The sequence below is a fragment of the Peromyscus leucopus genome, chromosome 16_21, assembly GCF_004664715.2.
Source record: "Peromyscus leucopus breed LL Stock chromosome 16_21, UCI_PerLeu_2.1, whole genome shotgun sequence".
NCBI lineage: Eukaryota > Metazoa > Chordata > Mammalia > Rodentia > Cricetidae > Peromyscus > Peromyscus leucopus.
Genome location: NC_051084.1, coordinates 27,414,349 through 27,433,160, shown reverse-complemented (window position 1 = coordinate 27,433,160; position 18,812 = coordinate 27,414,349). Strand labels below are relative to the sequence as shown.

At 43.9% G+C, this 18,812-nt stretch overlaps 1 protein-coding gene across 1 annotated transcript in view; it reads right to left on the bottom strand.

The window, feature by feature from the left end:
• Arid5b (AT-rich interaction domain 5B) overlaps positions 1-18,812 on the bottom strand; it is a 180,707-nt gene that overhangs the window by 19,799 nt on the left and 142,096 nt on the right. The window contains exons 6-7 of the mRNA XM_028877205.2: positions 15,173-15,226; positions 6,402-6,499 (exon numbers count right to left, since the gene is read on the bottom strand). Coding sequence (XP_028733038.1) covers positions 6,402-6,499; positions 15,173-15,226 — 152 coding nt within the window. The remainder of the gene's footprint in view (positions 1-6,401; positions 6,500-15,172; positions 15,227-18,812) is intronic.

Below are 18,812 nucleotides of genomic sequence, written 5' to 3'. Positions count from 1 at the left end.
ATCAAGGATACATGGACTCCTGTATGAGACATGAACAGAGCTAGAACTCACCCTGACTTATGATTAGCTGAGCTTTTTTTTTTTTTTTTTTTAGAACCTGAAAGATTTGGGGTCTGATACTAAGCACAGCGTTTCTCTTACTTGGAGCAGGAAGCGCCCCCTTCCACCCTCCCCCATCACCCTCCAACAAGCTAGGCAGACCCCTCCGGTCTGTCCATCCCCCAGTTTCTGCCCCCTGCATCTGGGTTGGGTGTGGCTCACCCTCAGCCAACTCTCAGCAGAAAGCAGTTTGAGCCACGTGATGTGACAGTCTTGACCAAGGAACCCTTCCGGGAAAGCAGAAGGTTAGAATTTGAAATTGGGCATTATGCACGCAAGACGAGGAAGAAGAACGGCTCGTTTTCCTTGCAAACAAATACATTTGCTTATGATTTTGATTTTCTAAATACTCAGAAAAGCCCATCACAAAGCACTTTAGCCTTGATGCTCCTTTTCAAATCCCTAATAACAACTTCATGTGTTCCACACAAACAGACCACGGAATTTATTCGAGAAAATTAAAACCAGTAATCTAGTATTTTGTGTAAAGATTCCCCCCACAACTTGTGCTTCAAAAACATTTAAAAAAAAAAAGAAAATTTGCATATGGAAACAAAGCCTTTAAAATGAATTACTATTCCAGAAAAATCAAGCCATGAAAAGTCCACAGAAGTAGTCATTTTTTTTTTGTTTGTTTTTGTTCCTTAACTGGTAAAAATATAAAGCAATTCAGGGCATCTTCAAGGTTGGACAAGAAAGAAACTGTGGTACTCAGAAGAGCCCTTTGCCCAGAAGAACACAGACATTGCCTTGGCGTCATCTACAGTAACTTAATCTATAAATCTCAGCAAGAAATGTTGAAAGCAGCCACATTTCACAAGCTTTGCTGAGTCGGAGGCATCTACATAGCAACAGCCTCGCGATGGGAAAACACGGAGGCTTTTTATATTGGTAATCATCTGTAACATGAGCAATTAAGTACAGTACTAATGGACTATGGCCAGGAGCCTGGTACTAATATTAAAAACTGACAGAGATGAATAGGTTTAGAAGCAAAACCAGGCTGACAAAGACATTTTTATGAAGTGCTTGGACCTATTTGATTTAAAGCAATCAGAGACAAGTTTGGACGAGTAGGGGCCCTCAGCGACAGCGAGGCCTTCGCAGCCATTGTACAGACTCTGCCTATGCCTTAAATAAAAACACCCATTGATTCATTTCCACAGCCCGCACTTTTATTATTGCACTCATTAATAAACCCAAAGTGCCCAACTAATAATATACAAGTAACATTTAATGAGGAACTGGTGAGTTGGGTTTTTTTTTTTTTTCTTGTAGTAAAACAAAAACATTTACTGGAATCATGAACCACAGTGCATAAAAAAATACATCAGTCGATAATGTGACATAGATCACTTGTTCCTCTATCATTTTCTAGAAAAATCAAAATGGGAGGGAGGGAAGTGGGGAAGCCACAGCTCCCTATGTCGGAAGGGAAAGATTAAGAAACCACGGGGAAGGGGCCGTGGAGACGGTTCAGCAAGCGTAGGGACCCGAGTTTGAAACCCAGTGCTCACATGAAACCCAGGAGTAGCAGAACACTGATGACCTCAACACTACGGGTCAGCGACAGTCAGGTCCTTGGAACTGGCTGGCTTGCCAGCTGGGCCAGATTGGTGAAAAGTCCCTGTCTCTAAGAAGAAGGTAGGGGCCAGTGAGACGGTTCAGCAGGCAAAGGCGCAGCTTGCCATCGACCGAGGATGACCTAAGTTCAAATCCCAATAGCTGTCCTCTGACCTCTACACACAGACTGTGATATAGACAGACAGACACAGACACACAGACACACAGATACACACACACACACACACACACACACACACACACACACACACACACACACAGAAATGAGAGGAAGGGGCAGAAGTAGACGAGGAACCGTCCCAGCGGTTCTGACCCAGCTCTGGAAGGCTTTAGAAATTCGCCATGAAGTTCTGACCCCCTCAGCTTCCCAAGCTTTTCTGAAAATGGTGGCTTTTCACCAACGAAGCCAGCCGTTTTTCTCTGTGGCCATGCAGCCTGTGACTGACAAGAACGGAGGATCACGATCATACAGCTTCAGCAAGAGGTCAAACTCTTCTTTGGTCAAAGCCCCTGAAGTGATCTTAGTGTCCTCTGTGCTTCTCTGGGGAAGCAGTTAAAGAGCAGACATACAAAGCAGCATGTCCCAGCCTCTTCCCCAGACTGTGGCTCTGGGGATTATTGGTGATTCCTTAAAGGACACCATCCTGGTTGGTCTCCTTTCTACTGCTGTGATAAAACCATGACCAAAAGCAACTTGGGAAGGAGAGAGTTTCTTTGCCTTGCACATTCACATCATAGCCCATCATTGAGTGAGGCCAAGGCAGGAACTCAAGGCAGGAACTCGGAAGCAGGAACTGAATGCATGCACGCAGCTTACTGGCTTGCTCTGTGGAGCTTGCTTATTTACCTGTTTTCATACAGGAACTCTCGCCCACGGCTGAGTCCCCCTGTGGCCTGGGCCCTCCACATCAGTCAATCAAGAAAATGGCCCACAGATCTGCCCATAGACAATCCAGAGAAGGCAGTTCCCAAAAGAGTTTCCAGAAAACTAGCTGTGTCAAGTTGCCAAAAACCAACCAACCGTAACCATGACTGGTTTAAGAGAGTGGGTATTGATGTATGCCTAGTCTGCATTAGAAGCAACATCTTCGAATATTGTGAGCCAACTATTAATAATTACTCATTGCCCATGACATTTTTTGTATCCGATGACAGGTCCACAGTAGTCTAGATAGCAAAAGCCTATGACTGAAGAAAGGCCAAGAGCTTGCAATCAGTGCAGCACAGGCGCGCACTACCCCGGGCTGCAGGCCCTGCACGCTCCTGCTGGTGTGGCCAGGCACACACAGGTCAGAACTTTCTGTGGTAGGGCTCACCCTGACAACAAACACCCTAACCTTTAATTCTAGACTCGCTTTTCTTTCAACAGCCCCAGAAGCCCTTGAACATGGACAGTTAGTTTTGAGGTCCCCAGAGCTCTTCCCTGAGCTCAAAGAGTAACAGTGATGTTTGGGTGGCTCCCTCTAACTCCAACTCTTCCAAGCACATGCCTGAAACTTGTGGGTGGAGGCAGTCCAACCTCTCTCTAGTCTTAGCCCAGGGAACATATAGCGTTTCGTCAATGCTTTTATACCAATACTTGAAGCCGTACCCCAAAGCTGAGGCCGTCCCCCACTGCCGAGGCCATCCCCCACTGCTGAGGCCATCCCCCACTGCCGAGGTCATCCCCCACTGCCGAGGCCATCCCCCACTGCCGAGGTCATCCCCCACTGCCGAGGTCATCCCCCACTGCCGAGGTCATCCCCCACTGCCGAGGTCATCCCCCACTGCCGAGGTCATCCCCCACTGCCGAGGTCATCCCCCACTGCCGAGGTCATCCCCCACTGCCGAGGCCATCCCCTACTGCTGAGGTCATCCCCCACTGCTGAGGTCATCCCCCACTGCTGAGGCCGTCCCCCCACTGCTGAGGCCATCCCCCATTGCTGAGGTCATCCCCCACTGCTGAGGTCATCCCCCACTGCTGAGGTCATCCCCCACTGCCGAGGCCGTCCCCTACAACAAATTCTTGATGCTGTAAACTTAATGTGGCTTTCAATCTGCTCACTGCACCCTAACTCAAACACTGACCAAAGCAGTTCTAGAACTGGAAGGATGTCTAATGCCTCTTGAAAAAGGTCATCCAATGGGAGATCAAATCTTTGCAGAATGTCTAGACTGACCCTACAAATTCAGAATGAAAAGGAATTTCAAATACGTTTCATAGTGGGTTGTAGTTGCTGGGGCTTTCCAAATTGACAGTTTACATCGTTTGGAAATCTTCTACTCTTAGAAATGGTAAATCAATAAATGAAGTACATTGCTTTCAGAATTAACATTCACCTCTGTGGCTACTTCTACTGACAAAACCTCTTGAGTAAAACACATACACACACACACACACACACACAGAGCGGTTGGAGACACAGCTTAGCAATTAAGAGCACCAGTTGCTCTTCCAGAGGACCTGGGTTCAGAGCCCAGCATCCATGTGGTAACTTTTAACTGTTACTCCAGTTCCAGGGGATCCAACTCTATCTTCTGGTCTCTGCAGGCTCCTCCACACATGTTAAGAGGCAAAATTCCCATGAGCATCATTAAGGAAAAATGAAACATACACACACACACACACACACACACACACACACACACACACACACACACCTCAATCCTTCTCTCTCTCCCAATTCTTATCTATTTTTGACCATGTGACACCCTATAAAATTCACTTAATTATGGTGCTCATTTTTCAAGAAGGTAAGCTATGTGGTTCCTTTCGGCAATTTTATTTGTCATTGGGTCCTTTCAAGATTAATGGTCCAGGCGCTGGGAACTTTTGAAGCAGAGAAAAGTGTATTTTTATGTTTCTAATGCCACGATTTGATTAGAGGCTCCTAAACCAAAGATAAGTAGGTTATGGTAGCCTCCAGCACTGTGGGCAGAGCCCTCGCCTGGGGAGATATTGTACCAGGGATCAGCTGCCCAGTACAGTGGGTAACAAGAATGTGTGGGCTTTGGTGTTAAGAACTGAGAGGAATCACAGTCACAATTATATAAAACACAGTGCTACCAAGAGCTGTAATTTGAACATCTATTATTGATGTTTAAGAATCCTTCTGGATTATAACAGGGCCAAAGCAATCTCTTGGGAATACTACGGGGAAACTTTTCATGAGGTACTAAACCCAACTCAATTTACTCCTATTATTCTAAAACAAGCATTCTAACGTTTGTTAACTGGCTACTTAGTTACATAAAGATACTGGTAAACACAGCCCTGAACTTCAAAGGAAACATGGGGAACACCTACCGTGTGAGGGGATTTATGAAGGATGCTGTATGCGATCCACAGTGGGTGTCATGAACGTAGGGTAAGGATGGCTTGGTGATGGGCCGTGAGAAAAGCAATCGGCAAATTGAATATTAACACTTTGACTTTTTACCAGCATGTTAACCGCCCTGTTCTGCTAGCTCGGTGAATCTTGACTTCAGTGTATGCAATAGATATGATTAAAACACATTCAAAATCTTCATCCGGCCTCTACATATGCGTGGATGTATATGTGCGTGCTCACACAGACACACACACACAGACACACAGACACACACACACACACACACACACACACACTCCTGGATCTAAAGCCTGGGTGCTCCATGAGGTACATACACTTTTTCTCACTCATGTCCTTTTGTCAGGGTATTTTATGACAGCCGCAGGAAAGGAAACTAAGACAGAGCAACAGAGAACTCTGAGTTGACCTCTGGCTTTCACACCAACTATACACACATGTGCACATTTCCTCACACACACAGAAGTGTGCCCACATTGCCTATCTCCTCCCCACTTATAGGGCAGTAGCAGCTGTAAGGAAGCTGGTATAACCTAAGCATTAAGTACCGGCTTGAAGGATGACGCGAACATCGTTCAGGAATTTGCTGCCGTTTTTCAGCAGTATGGGCACACTGTCTTTATCACAAAGACGTGTGTGTGTGTGTGTGTGTGTGTGTGTGTGTGTGTGTGTGTGCTCAAGCATGTGTGCCTGTGTGTGTTTGTGTGTGCTGGGGGGGAGGGGAAGACGGACAGAATGGGACAGAACGGGACAGACGGGACAGGACTCCTATCCACAGAACCGTCCCCAGAGGCTCTGTTGTATTCTTTCTTGGTCATATTATCAGTATTTTTCTGAAACAGTCAGAGATTCTGAGAAAGCCAACCCACGCAGAATTGGGTTTGAAATTTCCTTAATAAAAGAAAGCATACCTTTAAGTGAAAAAAAAAAATTATAACAAAGTCATGGAAAAGAAAAACACACGGACATTCTCCCAGGCAGTACTGTTGTGCTGAGGAATACCTACTCTCCAGTGCTCAGTCACACATGGACCTCATGGTAACATTTCCCATCTTTGTTTTCCAGTAGGCAAAAGATCTCATGGTAAACGAGACTCCTGAGAACATCCCTAGCAATCCCCACTTGCTGGGGGAAGGGCATTGCCAGACAGGTGGCCACAAGACAAAACCTAAGTAAAGGCACATCTAATTTTAGTCTGGGTAACCAGAGAACATGCCATGTAAAGGAGAATGCCGGGGTGTGGGGGGCGGTGGGGGGAGGTATTTTCTGTCTTCCCAAAGGTCCTTTAGATTTCCTCTATCTTGTCTTTGTCCGGAGTCGTCTTCTAATTAACACAGTTTTAATTAAGAAAGGATTTTTTTTTTTTTTTTTGCCGGAGACGGCTCTTACCGTTCGTAGTGTCTTCGAGTACAGGTAGCCGCGCTGGTGCTCCCGGGGTTACCACCTAACTCGTCATAAATATGTTTCCACTGACGGCGGGCTGTTATCTGAAAAGATGGTAATGAGAGATTCAATCTAGCATCATGAGAGAGCCGGAGCACCAGGCTCATAGATAGGCAACATTCAGAAGAGAACAGACTGCTCTGGACATCCCGAAACAGAGGCTCCAGTGAGTTTAAAGGGGAAATAATGACTTTCAAACAAGGTCTCTTACTTAACAGTAAAAAAAAAAAAAGGGGGGGGGAGGCTTCCGACTTTGGTGTTGTTTGCTTTGCTAACTTCATCTAAGGCACACCCACCCCCAGCTATTCATACGGCTGTCTGCTCCCAAGGTCCCAAACACACGCCCTATCCCTTTATGCTATGTGATATAGTGCAAAATAAAGTCCCACTTCAACTGCCCTGGATGCCAGTTCAGCAGCTTGAAAGGATCGCAGTAGACACTGACAGCCTGAAGCTGGTGGATGGATGTGGGTGGCCAGCCACACTCCTTAAAGAAAATATTGTTTCATCAAACATGCTCATGTCTCTTTCTTTGAATCATACAATGTGCTTCCAGCTTAAAAACAAAAACACTAATAAAATGACCATATAGATTAATAAAAGTGATCAGATAGGTAGAAGAATTTACAGCCATCTTCGCTTCTGCCCACCACCAAAACAAAGCCTGAATCTGGAGGCGTACCTATCAAATCTGTTTTTATTCACATGGAGCAGGAAAGTGGGATATTAATCGAATCCCACGGAAATGAACATATTCCGAAGTTGAAATGTCCACTGTGTACACTATTGAGTTGGGTGAGTAAAAATGACACAGCAAACAATATCCTGCCCTGTACAGCATGGTCTTCTTCTATTTTTGTTCTTAAATTTTACTTTTGTACATAGATTAGGGTATTGCAAAATAACAGACGCACCAGCTGGCTATTGGTTGTTTGGGGAGGAAACGGCAGAGCTTCCCTCCCACACTAGGCATGCCTAGTGTTCCTTGGAAAGCAGGAGGGCAGGACAAGCTCCACAGTCCATGTGGACATTTCTAACCAGGGTTTAGCGAAGAGGCTGCTGTTGGATGTGTAGAGGACAGGGCATGGGAAGGTGCCAGGGGGCTTTAACACAAACAGGGCAGAAGACCTCCTTCTGAAAAATACCGCTGTCAGTGGCGTTCATGAAGGAAGCATGAACCCTGGAGGAAATCCTCAGTCTACAATGTATGTTGTGCTATCAGTTCAAACCTAAGGAAGAGGGGATGATAGCAAAATGGCATCTTTGCCATTTTTAAATAAAAGAAATCCCCTTTTTTCCTTAAAGTCTGCTATAGGCCTAAGTAAGGCCTCCAGACAATGTGAAGTCTCACACTGTTCAGTTAGTTTCTCATGAAGTTGTCTTAGTCATTTCACTTCACCATACAGGGCCACCTGTTACACACACCAGCAGGGACAATGATGTAAAGTCCTTGTAAACCTCTGTCTGGTTTAGAGTCCAACTCCGCTCATGACACCCCAAACACAGTAATTATTACATGTATAACGGCAATCACCATCCGGTTTATAAACGGTACAGTCTTGGGCTGATCTATTCTTAGGCTATCAATTCCCACCCTCACCACCAAAAAAGGGCACAATCCCTTTCCTCAAAAGTGCCTGGTACCAAGGCCCTCATTTACACGAGGGGAGTGCACAGAGTACACCTGGGACCCTAGTAACAGCCTCAATGTATCCCTGTCGTCACATCAAAAGCAGTTCCCGCCCTGCTCACTGGCACACACTGTGTTCTACAGTTGATGACAAACAGTGTGCGCTTCGATTGGCTCTTCCCGTATCTCATGAGACAGGTGTTGGGGTCTCAAGCATAGGTAAAGGGACTGAGATTTGGGAAGGATGCACCGATTGTCTGAAGTTACCCAGCACAGGAGTAGTAAACCCAGATCCATACAGTTGTGTTCTGGTACCAAGTGTAAACTGTTTTACACACATGTGCATGCACACAGACACACACACAGATATTTACTCACACAATTTTACACACACACACAGAGAAATATACTCACACAATCACACACACACACTACATTTACTCACGCAATTTACATCTTTGTACTGTTATCAGAATGGTCTGAGAAACAGCGCATGCTGGGGATGAAGGCCTTCTTGAGCCCTCAGCCTCTGGGTTTGGGCCAGCAAGAATCCAAGGGTGACGTTAACAGTGCTTTCTGATTTTCCACTCTCTTATGTTCCGAAATTAAATGGTGCTCTCTGTATTGACTCCGTTGTCTTTCTCCAGATAGAACAGAGGGACTACGCTATTCTCACTACTGAGTCGTTTTTTTTCTTGGGTTGTATTTCCCTGTCACTCCCAGGAACTCATTTAAGGTGCTGGGGATTCGGGGACATGGCCATCTACCTCCACTGCCTCCCATTATAGGACAGCATTGGGTATAGAAAGTGATGGGAGGTGGAAATGGGGAGGAGAACAGAGGGCAGCTGAGATCAGGGGCGATAAGGCTTTCAGGGTTCCTACCACAGAAGATAGTAAACTGAGCAGGCTACATCCCAGTGCAAGAAGCAATCTGGATACACGTGACCACCTCACTCTGAAGACGGCTGAGAATCACTTCTTTCTCCAGTGTAGGTACAACCCAAGGGACGCTGGAAAGGACACCACCACACCCATTCAATTCAGCAAAAATTCATGGCTGTCACCTATGGGTTTCCGAAGTAACCTTTAGAACCCAGACGCCATCTTACGAGTTCTCTGTGTGGCCATTGGTCTGGGAAACCAGGGCTAATGGGAGGAAAGGGACCTATCCCTCCCTTCCTCGGTTTTATTGAGGAAACTATCCTGCTGTTTCAAGAATATTTGGGGAGGGAGTACGGAGACATAGCTCAGTCAGGAAAATACTTGCTCCTAAGCATGAGGACCCAAGACCCTCCTCTAGAAGGTCCAGGGGAAAAGCCACAGGCGGAAGCTCATTCTTCTAACTCCAGCCCTGGGGAGGTAGAGATGGGTGGATCCGGGGGTAGGGGTGCTCACTGGCCAGCCAGTCTAAGCTACTTGGTAATACCAAGGCCAGCGAGAAACAGTGTCTCAAAAATAAAACAACCCACCATAAGAACTCCCTTGCCCCTGCGCCCCCCCCCAAAAAAAATGCAACAGTGACAAGCAGTCTGTCATCTGGACATGATATGGTCACTTCATTCATTCATGATCTCACACCAGCTCTGGTTCCTGCACAAGACCTATGGAGGATGAAGCCAACGAGCTCAGTCAACATTCCAGGAGATGCTTATTGGATTCAGTGAGTTACAAAACAAAATCCACTACCAACAAAACAAAGCAAACAAAAAACCAAAAGAATACTCACATACACACACACACACACACACACACACACACACACACACACACACACACACGAAGACATGAAGGGGGTGCCTGCAGGAAGTGGAAATGGGGAGCTGGGGGTGGATACATCAAATATACTGTTTACATGCATTAGATTGTGAAAGAGTAAATCAAAGATATTCTCATTGAAAAAAAGGTGGGAGGCATCTGAAGATTGACATCTAAATTGTTTTACACACACGTGCATGCACAGACACACACACAGATATTTACTCACATAATTACACACACACACAGAGAAATGTACCCATACAATCACACACACACACACACACACACACACACACACACACACACACACACACACACACTTTAGAATAGTCACGCTTTAAAGCACAGATCCTTGGAATTCTTTCATTTCTCTACCTTTAGGTCAAAAGGATGAAACCAAGCTGGCATCTGGGGGGCTAGTGAAGAAGACAGAATCAGAAGCTTTTGTGGACTTGCGTTTTCCCAGTGGCTTAAGAATGGGAATCAGTACCAAGTCAAGGGAATCGCATGCTTGCACCGAGCTTTGTCTGGACACCTTGAGGGCAGGCTGTATTCAAGGAGGATGACTTTTTTTTTAAATTCCTGGTAGTACTCCAGGAACTGAAGCCGCTCAAAATGACATGACATCATCTTTGGCCTGGACAATTCTGAAGTAAAGCCCAAGGCTTTGTATGTCCAGAATACTAGGCTTAGAGTCAGAGGATATCTTCAAATTGATGTCAGAGCCAGAATCTGATGTCAGAGCCAGAATCTGATGTCAAAGCATAATCCAGCAGGAAGACAAGCGACTTGTCATAGATGAAAACATCATGGCGCTGCCTTGCTGGTGGGAAGAGATGGAGCTGGGGAGCACTCCTCTGCTGGCTCTGCCTTCTGTTCTGGGGTAAGAGTCCCTCAACACCCATTGTGGTAATACTACTGCCTCTCAGAATACTGCTCTGGGCTTTCTGCCACGTGGTCAGTCATGGTGAGATCATCTTAACAAAGTTGACGTGCTACCTCACATTTCAAATACTGCCCCAGTGGTAACTGTTTCCCCAGACACAAGAAGGACCCTAGCTCAGGGGCAAAGCTCTATCCCTTTCTGCCTCTTCTGGGGAGCTCTATGTCTAACATATCTGGCAGTAAAAGGTGGCTAGAGGTCAGCAAAGAACAAGCCATTGCTAGCAACCAATCAAAACAAGCGAGCCATGACTAGTAACCAATCAAAACACACGAGCCATTACGAGCAACCATTCAAAACACTTGGGATGCACTGTTTCAGGGACTCCGATCTGTTAGATACATTTATGATCTCTAAACCTAAAAGTCGAGAGACACTTCATAGATTTCCAGTAAAGGCAGAAGAAGCTGAGAGACCTGTGTAGTCATCAGTCAACACTACAGACTTAAAATGAAACTCCTGTTCCACTTTTAAAAAAAAATTTCAATTGGAGGATTGTGAAGAACTGAAATGAAATAATCTATAATGCAAAAATTCAAACTAGAAGTTTTGGAATAGTTTGTAGCCACAATTGAAAACAAGCCAACGAAGGTGGTCTTGTTCACAACCAGTGAGATCCAGAGAGCTGGCTTTATCCAGGTACATAGTAACACATCTACAAATTTTACACTTGAAGTGTCCTGGCCCTGAGTATTTATATTACCTAGATTTTTTAAACCTTTCTCCTGAATTCTTACATTTATTTTTCTCTCAAGAACCAGACATAATCTCAGGTTGTAACTGGTTTGTTACTAGGAAACTTTAGTATTTGGACATGTATATAGGGTAATAACTTGGAGGAGCTAGGGATGTATCTCAGTGATATAGTATTTGCCTGCATTCATGAGCCATCACTCAGGCAAACAAACAAACAAACAAATGAGAAATTCATTCTTTTACTGAATGAATGTTTGAATGAATGGCTGTAATTTCTAATCTTTGATATTTGAGTTGGATAGAGGACACAGCTGAAGCCAAATGCCACTGGGAACAGTAGTACACCTGGTATGGGCTGAAAGATGAGGTCAACAAAAGCAAGGTCATTAGACAGATGCCCCCTCCCCATCACTCCTAATCCGAAGAAAATATTCTACACATATGAGAAACTTTCAGGAATGGAAGGCACAAGAGACGGCAATTTATAATTCTCTTTCCTCTTACCTACACTACTATGGAGGCATAGCTAACCGTGATGGGGATTGCCAGCAAGCCAGAAGCTGAAGACCATCATGATGGCCTCACAAGACTCCTTGTACTAGGACCCCTGTGACTTAGTTTCCTTGTTTACATAACTGGGGACCTGAACTGGAATGGTGCAAGGATCCTTTTCCATGCAAAGGTCAAGTCAGGAAAAGGATTAATCTGTCCCGGTGCTACAATTGCCTTGACTCAAAATGGAAATGGCCCTAAGCTGCATTCAGATTTACAGGAACTTTTCCCCAGAATGAAAAGAAAATACTTATCAGAAACGCTGTGCTGTTCTTGAGGGAAGACTAACATTCTAGAATGCTCTAGAGTGCCAAACTAAATCCTCCCTGAACTTCTAAGTTTCATCAGTAAAAATTCTCCGGAGGGGTGGAGGGTGGGGATGGGGGTGGGGGTGAGGGTGGGGGTGGGGAATATGTTGTGTAGCTAGGAGCGGCCAACGCTTAGCTGTAGGATGGTAGAGACAAAGCTAAGTGCCCACAGGGGCCAAAGGAAGCCAGAAGCAGGGAGCTAGGAAGAGAAGGAGGGAAGAAGGGAGGGATAGAAAGAGGGAGGGAGGGAGGGAGGAGGAAGGGAGAAAGGAAAGGAAAGAGGGAGGAAGGAAGTGAGGGAAGGGAGGGAAAGGAGGGAAGGGAGGGAATTTCTTTAAAAATTCTGTTCATAAGTAGAGGGAGAGAAGATTCCAACCAAGTCCTCCATATTTCCTCCACAACATGCATCTCCTACACACGCTACTTGGACATAAGGATTGAGCTGAAGGCAGTTGAGACGAAATGGAAGAAAGAGTCCACACTCCTTACCCACTTGTCATTGGTACAGATTTCCCATGCAGAAGGTACTTTTCACAGTGCCAGAGAGAGAAGGTGGGATGACATCTTTTATGCTTGCTCCTTTCCACAGCCAACTCAACAATCCCCAGTCACAGCATCCAAGGCCCTTTCTCTCCTGGCCTCCTTTTCTTGCCTTCATCCATCCAGAATCCTCTTCTCAGCCCCTTGTCCCAGTCACTAGTCACTCTGAATTGCCTGAACTCTCCATACTGGAGTTTACTCTACCTCCATATTGAGATGTTCTCCCTAAGGAAAGCCATGATCATTTGTAGCTGGATCCAAACTATCACCTGCATCTCCAGATCATCTCAGGACACCCTGAATCTAACACACCTATCTGCAGAGCATCTCAGCACATCTGAGCCATGAAAGCTCCTTCTCTTGTTTCTGCAGGGAAAAGCTCTTTGTTTCTTGAGGGCAATGGTGTTTTGAATACTCATAATGTAATGACTGATGCTCTTGAATGTAAGTACTTTAAGGATCTGGATGGCTAGATTAGATCTTCCCTTTCTCCCAAGTTTTCTAATATATCTCTTATGCATAAGGTGGCCAGTAATAAATGCTCAGGTGATTTGCTGATTTACAGTCATTCATTCAAACATTCATTCAATAAAAGAATAAATTCTATTCATCCAGAAGTACTGCAAATGCCCCCAAATTTATCAGAAGTTTCTTCTGTATGTTCTACACCAACTTGGTGTCTTGTAAAGACACAGAAGATACAAAAACACGAAACACCAATTCTGTGAAATCTGCTCATGGCATGAAGCTCCAGAGTTTGAAAATGACATTTCATAATATTGAGCAAATATCATGTAACCAACCACGGTCACAGTTCATAAAAGTGCAGCCTCATATTCTTCATGTTGAAAGATCAGCTTACAAGACTAGCTGGAGAAGGTGACTCCTGAGCCTAGGAGACTTAAGTTTTCATCTTTTTGCACAGAGGAGAGCTATAATTAGCTCAAGATTTTGCAGAACCATGAGCTGTAACTGTGGCAAGGCGTCCAACTCCTAATCCTTTAGCAGATTTAGCCAAGAATATTTATTTTTGCACAGGCTACTTTTATAAAACACATCTTTCAAGTAAACTTGCATCTACAAAATGCATATTTTATGTGTGTTCACATGCTAGATTTCTTTACAAACATATACACTCCCATACACTAAGCAGTGTATAATTCCACATACTCACATCAGACACTTAAAATGTCAGAATTCCTAGCAGATATCTCTATGGTAAATACTGGATTATCTGACTCAAATAGCTCTTCTTGTGCTTTCCTGTGCCCAGACTCTGACATCGAACCGTTCTATTAGTTTGAGAAACAATATGCATTCTATGGCAAGAACCACTGGTTTGGGAGTTTGGGGTAAAATAAATCTTATTTTCTTGACTTTGTGTCTGTTGCTGTCATTTTACTGCAGTACAGAGTTCTCTCAGATTACTTCTTAAGGGAAGAAAAGAAATAATTTCCCACTCAATTGCCAAAGGAACCATATGACTTAATCTGATCATTGTGTGGGAGAGAAAACCTTCCCAGTGACGCCATCTTCCTATGTCAATTAATTTTATTACAGATGTCGTCTCTCTGTGCTACGTTAATGCAGATCTTTTTTTCCCCCTGTATTTCAAGATCTTAATCTCTCAGTTTGTCTCTCTAACATTTTATTGGCTCAGAAATACACGCTGTAAGAATCCATGGCCATCAAATTTTCCCGTGGGCTAAAAATAACCCATTCCTGTCAGTTAGAATTAGCTGATAAAGAACGTCAGAGCCTGTTCTGAATAAATTTGATAACTTCCTGTTTATGTAGCAGTGACCCTTGTCTAATAAAGCTTTTTTGCCCTAGAATGAGAGGAGGCTCTGCTGTATTCTATTCCTTAATGGCCAATCCTGATTACTTCTGAAAGCCTTTAATACATTTCCCATATTAGACATGAACAGATGTCAGGTAGGTTGCCAAGGGAGATTTCTTTTATGCAATCTTGGCTTGTTGTACAATAATAGCCCTTTCTCAACATGGGAAAAAATTACAGACCCAACTAATTTCCCTGACAGGGGAGAGTTACATATGTTTTCCACTTGTAGTTTCTACGACAAGTTTACAGTTTTGCCAAACCTGGAACTAATTGGGACCATTTCCAGAACTGGCCCAATAAACCCCCCAAAGTGTAAGAGCCACTGGGACAGGCAGCCAATGATGGCTTGCTTTTGAGTTTCCTCCATTTTGGCCAAGGACAGGGGGCAGGGGTAGAGGGGGGTCAGATGGTGAAATTATTTCATTTAAGTTGCTTAAACACTTACTGTTTCATATCCTCCAAGTTTTTGAGCAGCTTGAAACATAGTCCAAAGGTTAACTGTTAGAGGGACAATAAGTATTTAGATAAGCATTGCATTAACACACTTCCAAGAAATGTCAATTCAAACATTTTGTTTTGTTTTTCAATGAGAAAGAGAAAGAAAAAAAAATATCAGCTGTACCCCAGAGACCTAAATTTCTAGGAAGCAATTCACCCAAGGGGCACTTGACATTACAGGATCTACTACACTTAATACTTAAAAGTATTTCTTGAGAGATGGTTACAAGACCACAGAGACAGTTGAACTTTAAGGACAAACAGCATAATTTTGTTTGTACTATCATCCACAAAGGAAGAGAATACATTGGAAGGACCTTCGGGAACGGGTGGGAATTCAGAACTGGGTGAGTCTTGCTCAGTTCTCAGAAAGAAACCCTTGATGGTAATGCCTCCTTCAGATAAGACTTCTCTGGGATCAATAAACAGCCAGTTTTATACACGATTACCTTCTTAGACTGTTTGATAGCACGATTAAAGGATCATGCTGTAGTTTTGCCAACACGTATGTGGCTGGCACGTAGGTCACATGCCAAGGCATGAGTAATACAGTAAGGGAAGACTATTGTTCACAGAGAGACTGGGTTGCCCACTGAGCTCCCTAATTATGTGATGCTAAGGGAAAAAATGTATCTTTTTTCTTAACAAATCCTGTGATTAGAGTTTGCATGTTTATGCTGCCAAGCAGGGCTGCTCAAATAGGACTGAGATATTTGTTTGTTCATTTTGTACCAGATACCTTGGAATCTGAGAATACTGGACTTTAAGTAATCATTTGGTCAGGGGAATGAACAAAATGGGGATCAAACAGAAAACAGCTCCTGGACACAACATGTTTGTGAAGCCACACTGAACCTTGTACCGTTTCAAGGCTATCAAGAGCCCTGCCTCGGCCTTGCTCTCCTCGGAATTGTTGATAATGGGACAGAGCTCTTCACAGAACATTGATTTTACTTCTATTTCAAGCAGCCAGTTTTCAGACATTGTAATCATCTGTCGTTATATAAGTTTATAATGGCTGCGAGTGTTCTCTTGCAATCAGTGCCAATTGCTATTAGCTATGTAAATTGTTATGTAAAACATACAGGTTTGACGGTCTTCATCAGAATGACACATGGTTTTAATCTAGGGAGATGCATTTGGAGAAAATACTATTTCAAGCCAGAGGGGCTCATGGCTTTGTGCACCAGTAAATCCAGACAGAGCAAGAGACACATTTGGCTGTGAACTTGGGGGCAGGATCTGGATTTTCTTCTCTTTTTCAATGGAATTCTGCTCAAGCTATGAGTTTCCTCACTTGTACACACAAAAGCACCTAGATGCATAGTAAGCTCAAAGTTGCTCCAAACTGTGACTTCCCTTCAAGTGGGTTGATTTCATGTTTGCTGTGAATTCAGATTTTAAAAACAAAACAAAAACAACAAAACAAAACAAAAATCACAAGTGTAAGACTAAGGGAATGTTTTTTTCTTTGTGGCTGTTTTGTCCACTTTTAAATGTCTTCCTCTCAGAAGCTGTCTCCGAACAGGCAACATCTGGGCCTGATAAGGCTACATCATCATCATTATCTCATAAGAAAGGAGTTACAGACACTCCAGATTGACAAAACAGAAAACTAGGAGCTTCCAACACGTCTATTTCCAGTCAGCATCCTCGGACTCCTGCCTATAAATATCTCTGCAATTGTCCCACAAGGCAACAATGAACCGGAAAGGGGCAGGGAGAAAATTCTTGGCTTGGACAATTTGTGGATCTACTATAAACAGAAAACACCCTGACTAGATTAGGGTTTCAACATAATCACTAGTCCAAAAGAAAAAAAATTCTACTACACCCTCCCATCCGGGTGTTCCTTGAGCGTCACAGTCTGTAGCTCAGGAAGCCCCACATGTCCTAGCTATATATTTTGCGAAAAGAGAGAAATCGCTTAGCTGAGAAAGTCAAAACTTATAACAATCTTATCTTTCATGAAAGAGCCACTGACAATTTAATAAACAAGTTGATCAACTATTACTGCACATGAGATTGAAAGAAACCACAGAGTTAGGAGGAATTCGCTGCTCATGGGGCGTTTGTTCATTCTTTCAATGTCAGTGTAGAATAAAAGCTGCCCCATCTAACAGAAGCTTTTGGGTTCTTCTCGCTCCTCAACCTAATGCAATTGTCTCCAATGCAACGTATGTTTTTGTGTGCTTTTCTCTTGCATATATGATGCTGTTTAGAACAAAGTGTTCACTGCTCAGTAATTTCTTTTGCACTTATTGTGCATGTGAGTTGCAAGGGCTGAGCTAGCCTCAGGGAGGGCTTCTACCGTTTCACAAACATTCTGTGAAGAATTTAATTATAATGTAATTCAGTTAGCAGTACCCAAGTATCAAGATGTCCGTAGCTTGTTTGGAGAAAGGCACCTGTAACAGAACACATACTCAAGAGAAAGCTTCTCAGCCCGTGATGGGGGATATATTCAACTCGCGGTTTTAAGTAGATCCGACAATAGCGAATCGGGAGACACCAAGCACATTCAATCACTACACAGCCCAGCCCGTGGCTATTCCCTTCGTGTCCGACTATAATTATCATGGTATGAGGAAGTTCTGTAAGGGCCATCTGGTAAAACCTGGTGGCTTTAGTGCGCTGCTGGCCTTGATATAGGATACAAGTACTCAGAGACGTCTATATGGATTGGCTGTCTGCAAGATGAATTACAGGTGGGACTGAAATATTGTCAATAAAGGCTTTTCTATTGAAGATGATACCAGATCTCCATAGGAGTGCCTGAGCAGCTGGGTCTAAGCTGTGGCCAGCAATCTTGACTCGTGTGTAATTCTGGAACATCGCTAAATATTCGTTGTCAATGAGTCCTAGAATATCTAGGGCTCGCATGACCCCATCTTGGAGAAGGTTGACTGTAATTCCGATTTCGCCTCTTTCTTTTTGAATACAATTAATAGATCTCACTCCAAGGAAGGGTTGAGCCCTCGTCTGATATTCCACTGGCATGAACAACCTTGACTTCATGATAATTGCCAACCTGTGTATCCTGGGCGAATATGACTCTATATAATAGAAACAGAGAAGGGAGAGACACAGAATCTCTAGTATTCTTTTAAAAGCCGGCATTTCACATAGAACCGCACAAATGTAAGGAAGAGACTCTACAACACTGTTGCACCTCTCATTCAATCCTCTAAAGTGTGCACGTCCTGTGTTGTATCTCTTGAGGTGTGATTGGTCTCTCACGACTATATTTATACCTGTTTTCCGGAGTCATCACATTCCTTAAAAGACCAGTCGTTAAAATAATTTAGATGACAATGAATGTTCTAAACCATCAAGATAAAAGATACAATAACACTCAAGGTTGAAAAGGATGTCATACGTTCGCCCAAGTATAAGGATAGTAGGTGAGGCGGGCAACACTTTTGAGCTACTAATATCACCTAACTAAGTAGAACCAAGTGTATTAGCGTCGCTCCTGCTCCTGAGCTCCCGTCGCAATTAGACAAGACACAGTCGAGAATGGAGACAGGATGCTATCCCCGATGAGTTCGCTCTCTTGACTCTAGCCAAATTCCACCACAGGAAGG